The sequence below is a fragment of the Miscanthus floridulus genome, chromosome 18 (assembly GCF_019320115.1).
Source record: "Miscanthus floridulus cultivar M001 chromosome 18, ASM1932011v1, whole genome shotgun sequence".
Lineage (NCBI taxonomy): Eukaryota > Viridiplantae > Streptophyta > Magnoliopsida > Poales > Poaceae > Miscanthus > Miscanthus floridulus.
The window spans coordinates 135,674,281-135,682,800 of NC_089597.1; the positions used below are offsets into that span (position 1 = coordinate 135,674,281).

Below are 8,520 nucleotides of genomic sequence, written 5' to 3' on the forward strand. Positions count from 1 at the left end.
TGGAACTTGCTGGGGCTGGCTCATTTAATCCAAGGGGATATTTTTGACGGTATCAATCTGTTCAAAGCTCAAATTCAGAAACCTTTCTTCATGGAAATTATTGTTGCCATGTTCTAGGCTATTTGGTCTGCTAGGAATGATGCTATTTTCAGAAATTTGCAGCATTCTTTGCAATCCTACAAAGTGGTCTTCAAACAAGAACTTGCTCGAGTTAAACTCAGAGCAAAGAAGGATCTTCAACTACAATTGCAGCTATGCTAGACAGCTTTGTGTAATCTTGTTTATTTTTTATGTTTCCTTTTAGGCTGTACTCGGAAAACTCTGTGTTGTTTTAATAAAGATCAGTAGGGGGCGACCCCTCCTGTTTACCTCAAAAATAGAAGATGATGAGGACCATGCATCACAGACACTAGAAGACGGTGATGGCATGGCCATGAATCTACCAAAAGATGGTGAGGACAGGGCATCATCATCAGCTGAAGCAGTCACAAACTTACCACCACCACCAGCAGCAACACCAAAAGAAGTGGGTACTGATACCACCACCCCGGCCGTATCATCAGTGTCATGCAACAACAGGCCACGTACTCCTAATAATTTGGTATCCAGCTTCTTGTCCAAGTTGTGCAGACGCGGCAGCGGTGGACTTGATAATAATGGACCTGCAGTTGGTGTTACGGTTCCTGCAGATATTGGAAAGCTGTCTATGTTGCATACTATTGGTGTTGTTAAGGTCATTGCTCCATGTAGTAAGGACATGGACATCTTCGAGGAGCTAAAGAAGCTTACGCAATTGCGCAAGCTCGGCGTGTCCGGCATCAACAAGGGGAACATCAAGAAGTTTTGTTCTGCCATCGCTGCTCATGCCCATCTCAAATCTCTGTCAGTGGAGCTCGACAAGGACGATGGTTTGGATGACAACATCCCCTGGCCACCCAAGACCATAAAGAGACTTAAGCTGTACGGACGTGTACACAAATTATTGCTAGTCTGGACCAGGCAGCTTGACAATCTGGAAAAGCTCCATCTAACTATAGAAAAGGCAGAGGAGTGGCGAGACCTGGCTGAATCGTCAACCAGACCTCACGTGGATCATCTTCGGATCAGGCCGATTCAAAACGGTGACCTCCACATTGGGTCCTGCTGGTCATGGATCCGGGTTGTCGAGATCCAATGCAGCTCCATATTACATATAAAGTTTGATGACAATGTTTACTGGCTCGTTGGGGTGCTCAAGGTCCACTTCTCCGAGGGGTCACAGTCATCCTTGCATGTTTCTGTTGAATATTTGGTCAATTTATGACTTATATTAATCCATAAAAACGACTTAAACAATAGTAACAGTACCACCAACCATACTATACCACCACCATTACTGCAGATAGTATTTAACAGTGCAGCAACCAAGTACGCTAACAACGCTAACAGAATAGCATATGAACAATAGCGCACAGTGGGATTAGATTTATACCCTAGGGTGGGACTGCCGGTACCCGCGGACAGTGAGCCACCATCTTCTCCGTCGGTGGTGTTGGTGCGACCACCAGTCCTCCTCGTGTCCACCATGTTGCAGAGGAGGTCGCGTCGGGAGACTCCTGCAGGTGCGGTGTGGGAGCAGTGGCACGGGAAGCTCCTGCAGGTGCGGTGTCAGAGCAGTACACGGGAAGTGCGGTGTCGGATCAGTAGCACGGGACTCTCCCATCAGGAAGCAGAAGCCCCCGAACAGGAACCTATAGAAGCGGAGACGGGGCAGCAGTCGCACCGGGAAGCCGGCGCTCCCCAAAAACTTGATTCTCCGCCGACCCGTGCAGGTACGCTTGACGGGGGAAGTTCTGGAGGCCTGCTACCGAAGCTCCCTGTGCACGTAGGGAACTCCGGTCAGAGATGCAGACGAACAGCTCAGCGATCAGATGTTGCGGAGAGGAAGAGTCAGGTCTGTCCCCTACCGGACAGGGGCGCCCCCCCCATATAGTCGCACCGTTCCCCATCTGTCCGTTAGGCCCTGTCGGGGGAATGAACCTGGACAGGGTGGTTGGGCGTTGGGAGTTGGCTGCGGCGGCTAGGATTTTGGTTGGGCCAAGCGACAAAACCAGGCCAAACCAAACCAGGCCACGGCCCACGGCCCACGGCCCGGCGCGGCGCGTCGCGGCGCTCGCGCGCGGGCGGGCGGGCGGGCGGCGGCGGCGTGCGCGTGTTGCCTCCCGGTTCTCCCTCTCAACTTGTCTATGTGAGAGTCCTAAGACTCACTATTTAAGTTAAGAACCTTTTTAGTGAATTTCTCATGTGGTACTAATCACTTTTCCACTTAACAATAATTGTGGGCCTTTGAAGTTTATTTGATTAATTAGAATAAATAATGGGCCTAGCCCAAATTAATCTAACAATCCCCACCAAACTGCAGAAGTCCACAGTTAATGACTTCAGTTCTGAGCTTGTTTGATATACCAGTGTTTCGATGGAGACTGTTAAGTTGAATATCCATCTAGAAAAGGAGTTTACACTCATTTACAACTGACCAATGGACTATGCCTTGAATTGACAGTTTTGTGCAAAGTGAGGCTCACTCGATTCCTTTACTGATACTAGGCTGCCTATAGCATCCCCTCTGGTTAGAGCATATAAGTCATACTCCTGGCCTATTCATGAGTATCTAGAGATCACCCAAATCTCATAGATTGTGACTAGCAATCGAACTCACATAGGTGTGTTCCTTTAAGATGTCCTGTAGGCCGACATCTTTGCTTCTCATTAAGCCACTCGGATCACATTGAGGTATTTACCAACCTGCCATACAGATAGGAAGAGAAGTGCATTACTCAAGAGATTGACCTTTATTAAAAAGGTCTCTTCCCTTAGTCTACCCATAGCTTGTTTCACCATCCTAATTCACGGGATCTCCGATCACATAGGACAGGTTGCCACTACGTTAGAACTTCATGTGGGTCTCAGTCCCATCTCACTCGATGCACTATCTATCACATTACGCGATAGTCCCTTAGTAAATTGATCCGCCAGATTTTTAGACGTATGGACATAGTCCAATGCTATTACTCCGAAGTTTCTCAATTTTCTGACAGATTTTAACCGCCGCTTTACATGCCTAGTGGTCTTCATGTTGTCCTTTAAACTATTTATCTTGATAGTTACTGTTTGATTATCACAGTTCATAGAAATTGCGGACACAGGTTTTTCAACCACCGGCAAATCCATAAGGAGCTCACGGAGCCATTCAGCCTCAACAGTAGCGGTATCAAGTGCTGCAAGTTCTGCTTCCATTATTGACCTCGTTAAGATGGTCTGCTTGCAAGACTTCCGGGAAATAGCGCCACCTCCAAGTGTGAATGTATATCCACTTGTGGCTTTTAACTCATTAGCATCAGATATCCAATTTGCATCACAATAGCCCTTGAGTACCTTCGGGTACCCAGTATAGTGAATGTCAAAGCTCGACGTTCCCTTTAGATAGCGCAATACTCTTTCAAGAGCACGCCAGTGATCATCTCCCGGATTTGAAACAAACTGGCTTAATTTTCTCACAGCAAATGAGATGTCAGGCCTCGTTGCACTAGCCAAGTACATTAGCAAGCCGATGATTTGGGAGTATCTCAACTGATCCCTCATTATTCTTCGGTTCTTTCTCAGGATCACGCTTGGATCATAGGGAGTGGACACAGGCTTGTAGTCACTATAACCAAAGCGACTCAGTACCTTTTCCACATAGTGAGTTTGTACAAGTGTTACCCCACCATTTTCTCCCCTTAGTAGTTTGATGTTTAGTATCACATCAGCCACTCCCAAATCCTTCATGTCAAAGCTCTTTGACAGAAAGTCCTTGACTTCCTCAATCACATTGAGGCTTGTCCCAAAGATTAGTATGTCATCCACATACAAGCACAGGATTACTCCTTCTCCCCCACCATAGCGGTAGTACACACATTTGTCGGCTTCATTCGCAACAAAGCCAGCAGATGTCATAGTTTTATCAAACTTTTCATGCCATTGCTTAGGTGCTTGTTTTAGGCCATACAAAGACTTCAATAATTTACACACCTTTCCTTCTTGACCTTCTACTACGAAACCATCAGGCTGATCCATGTAGATCTCCTCATCTAGCTCTCCATTTAGGAAAGCCGTCTTAACATCCATCTGATGAACGAAAAGACCATGAGACGTAGCCAGGGCAAGCAGTACTCGGATTGTGGTTAATCGGGCCACTAGTGAATAAGTATCAAAGAAGTCCTCGCCTTCTTTCTAGGTATAACCCTTAGCCACAAGCCTTGCCTTGTACTTTTCAATCGTACCATCAGGCCTAAGCTTTTTCTTGAACACCCATTTACATCCTACAGGCTTGCACCCATAAGGACGATCAACAATCTCCCAAGTTCCATTGGTCATAATTGAATCCATCTCACTTCGCACTGCTTCCTTCCAGTAGTCAGCGTCGGGAGAGGAAAATGCCTCAGCAATGGTGCTTGGAGTGTCATCCACGAGATATATAGTGAAATCATCACCAAAAGATTTTACAGTCCTCTGTCTCTTACTCTTTCGAGTAGCTCCACTATTATCCTCCTCAGGATTCTCAACACATGTTTGTTCAAGATGTTCTGTTGGCGCCACGGGGGAATCAACAGGTTTTTGACTAGATGTGCTAGGTACATTTCCTCTCATAGGAAATTCATTCTCAAAGAATATAGCATCTCTGGACTCAATCACTGCACCGACACGCATGTCAGGTACTTCAGAGCTTACAACTAGGAATCTATAGCCGACGCTGTGTAAAGCGTAACCGAGGAACACATAATCTACAGTTTTTGGTCCAAGTTTGCGCTTTTTGACGATTGGCACATTCACCTTGGCCAAGCATCCCCAAGTACGTAGGTATGAGAGAGTCAACCTTTTCTTTTCCCATTCCTTGAATGGTGTTACTTCTTTATTCTTTGTAGGAACTCTATTCAGGACATGACATGCCGTCAATATAGCCTCACCCCACCATTAGTTGGAAAGTCCCGCAGTGTCTAACATGGCGTTAACCAAATTAGTTAGAGTGCGATTCTTTCGTTCGGCAATCCCATTGGATTGGGGGGGAGTATGGAGGTGTCCTCTCATGAATAATTCCATGTTCCTCGTAGAATGAATCAAACTCATGTGAAAAGTATTCTCCCCCATGATCAGACCTCAACCGTTTGATTTTTCTTTCCAATTGGTTCTCTACTTTAGCTTTATAGATTTTAAAATAATGCATTGCTTCATCCTTTGTTTTTAGCAAGTACACATAGCAAAATCTAGTGCTATCATCAATAAGAGTCATGAAATATTTCTTTCCTCCTTTGATCAGTACACCATTCATCTTGCACAGATCAGAATGAATGAGATCTAGCGGTGCCAAATTTCTTGCCTCTTTCACAGCCTTGTGAGGCTTGCGAGGTTGCTTCGCTTGAATACAAGCATGGCACTTAGACCCTTTGACCAAATCGATTTTAGGGATTAATTTTAAACTAGCTAAGCGCGTCATACAACCAACATTGATGTGACAGAGTCGGGAATGCCAAACATTAGACTCATCATCATTTCTCACATGGTTCACAATTTTATCACAAGAATCCATCAAAGAGAAGCGGAACAAGCCTCCGCTTTCATAGCCTTTTCCAACAAAGGTTCCATACTTGGATACAACACATTTATTGGACTCAAACACAAGTCTAAAGCCGTCTCTACACAATAGAGACCCACTAACGAGATTCTTCTTGATAGAGGGGACATGCTGCACGTTCTTTAGCTGCACGATCTTTCCTGAAGTAAACTTCAGATTGATCGTACCAACACCAAGTACAGCAGCATGCGTACCGTTTCCCATCAGCAAGGAGCAACCTCTTTGTTCCTGATAAGAAGAAAACAAAGAAACATCAGAACATACATGAATGTTAGCACCCGTGTCAACCCACCACTCAGGCGAGAGACAAACTGAAAAAACTGTAGGTAGATGATTACAGTACCCAGTTCCTCCAGATTCGCTAACAACCATGTTTGCGGTCTTCTTCTGCTTGTCCTTGCAGTTAGGGCACTCTTTTGCCCAATGGTCAGATGCACCGTAGACAAAGCAAAGACCCTTTTCTTTTTCCTTGCCCTTCTTCTTAAAAGTTACAGCTTTAGGCTTACTGCAGGCTTGTTTTTCTTCTTCCTCTGTGCGGCATGAAAGTTCTTCTTTTGCACCAGATTGGCGCTAGAACCTTCCTCATGCGCTTTCTTGCCATGAGTGTCCTTTGCCCTAGCATTCTCCTCCACACCAAGAGTAGCAATGAGATCAGTCACACTGAACACTTGCCTCCTGTGCTTTAGAGTAGTGGCAAAGCTCGACCAAGTAGGTGGCAGCTTAGCGATGATACCGCCGGCCACAAACTTGTCAGGCAACTCACACTCATTGTTCTGGAGTTCCTTTGCCAGCATCTGTATCTCATGAGCCTGCTCTACTACAGATCGGTCATCGACCATCTTGTAGTCATAGAACTTCTCCATGATGTACAGCTCAGTGCTAGCATCGACAACACCGAACTTGGCCTCAAGTGCATCCCACATGTCCTTGCCAGTGTCCATATCCATGTACACTTGCACCATGCTTTTAGCTAATATGCTGATAAGAGCCCCCTTGAACAAGTTATCTGCCTCATTGAACTTAATCTCCTCCTCGTGAGAGAAAGGAGGTTCAATGTGCTTTCCCTTGATCACGTGCTCACAACGCATACTAGTGAACCACAGCTTGGAACGGACACGCCACACTTTATAGTTGGATCCATCATCTTTTAATGGTGGTGGTTTTAGTGACGCAGCAAAACTAGCAGCCAAAAAAGACCTATCAAGTTTTTGGATTGTTGAATATTTGGTCAATTTACGACTTATATTAATCCATAAAAACGACTTAAACAATAGTAACAGTACCACTAACCATACTGTACCACCACCATTACTGCAGATAGTATTTAACAGTGCAGCAACCAAGTACGCTAACAACGCTAACAGAATAGCATATGACTGCCGGTACCCGCGGACAGTGAGCCACCATCTTCTTCGTCGGTGGTGTTGGTGTGGCCACCAGTCCTTCTCGTGTCCACCATGTTGCAGAGGAGGTCACGCCGGGAGACTCCTGTAGGTGCGGTGTGGGAGCAGTGGCACGGGAAGCTCCTGCAGGTGCGGTGTCGGAGCAGTACACGGGAAGTGCGGTGTCGGAGCAGTAGCACGGGACTCTCCCGTCAGGAAGCAGAAGCCCCCGAACAGGAACCTGCAGAAGCGGAGACGGGGCAGCAGTCGCACCGGGAAGCCGGCGCTCCCCAAAAACTTGATTCCCCGCCTACCCGTGCAGGTATGCTTGACGGGGGAAGTTCTGGAGGCCTGCTACAGAAGCTCCCTGTGCGCGCAGGGAACTCCGGTCGGAGATGCAGACGAACAGCTCAGCGCTCAGATGTTGCGGAGAGGAAGAGTCGGGTATGTCCCCTGCCGGATAGGGGCGCCCCCCCATATAGCCGCGTCGTTCCCCATCTGTCCATTAGGCCCTGTCGGGGGAATGAACCTGGACAGGGTGGTTGGGCGTTGGGAGTTGGCTGCGGCGGTTAGGGTTTCGGTTGGGCCAAGCGACAAAACCAGGCCACGGCCCATGGCCTCGGCGCGTCGCGCGCGCGGGCTGGCGGTGCGCGCGTGTGGCCTCCCGGTTCTCCCTCTCAACTTGTCTATGTGAGAGTCCTAAGACTCACTATTTAAGTTGAGAACCTTTTTAGTGAATTTCCCATGTGGTACTAATCACTTTTCCACTTAACAATAATTGTGGGCCTTTGAAGTTTATTTGATTAATTAGAATAAATAATGGGCCTAGCCCAAATTAATCTAACAGTTTCTGGGCTAAGCCAGTTGAGGAGTCTGAAGGAAGTGTGGCTCAAGGGATACACCAACGCGCAAAAGCAATACATGCAGCGGCAAATTAACGAGATAGAGCTGGAGGAGTGGCAGAAGAGACCTGTGTTGAAGCTTATGGGGCCACGCTCGACCTGAACCACTGTTTCCCTTTTTTCCCCTTTGTAAAAAATAAATAACAGAGCTTATCCTTTTTCAAGAGGGAAGGCCTGCGTGCCGTGCGACGCTTAAGGGTCTGTTTGGTACGTTGTTGAGCTCAGCCTGGCTCGCATCCCCCCGCCAGGCCCTGGCAGGCCTGGCTGAACGCATGCAACTAGCATTGTTTGGTTGCTCGGTTCAAAAGAGCCTGGCTGGTGTGAGCTCTTGTTTGGTTACCTGTATGGATAGACAGATGGGACAGATAGATGCATGTTAGGGTGTTTGGTTGGTTGCATAAACTCAAGGTTCGAATACCTCCTGCATCATGTGGTGAGTATACCTCCCAACCTTCATGTGCTTAGTTTACACATGATTGACTACATCAGCTTAACAATGACCATAACTAACAACAGAATTACAACACTATTAACATAACATCTTTTGACTTAAAGGAGGCAACTTCTTTTTCGGCCGTCCCATGGT

General features: G+C 46.9%; 1 protein-coding gene across 1 annotated transcript; it reads left to right on the forward strand.

Annotated features, from left to right (window-relative positions):
* The first annotated feature begins 427 nt into the window (after positions 1-427).
* Positions 428-1,303, forward strand: LOC136524774 (uncharacterized). Its single transcript, XM_066518025.1, has one exon. It carries the CDS (start codon positions 428-430, stop codon positions 1,301-1,303), a length of 876 nt encoding a protein of 291 aa, XP_066374122.1.
* The last annotated feature ends 7,217 nt before the right edge of the window (positions 1,304-8,520 follow it).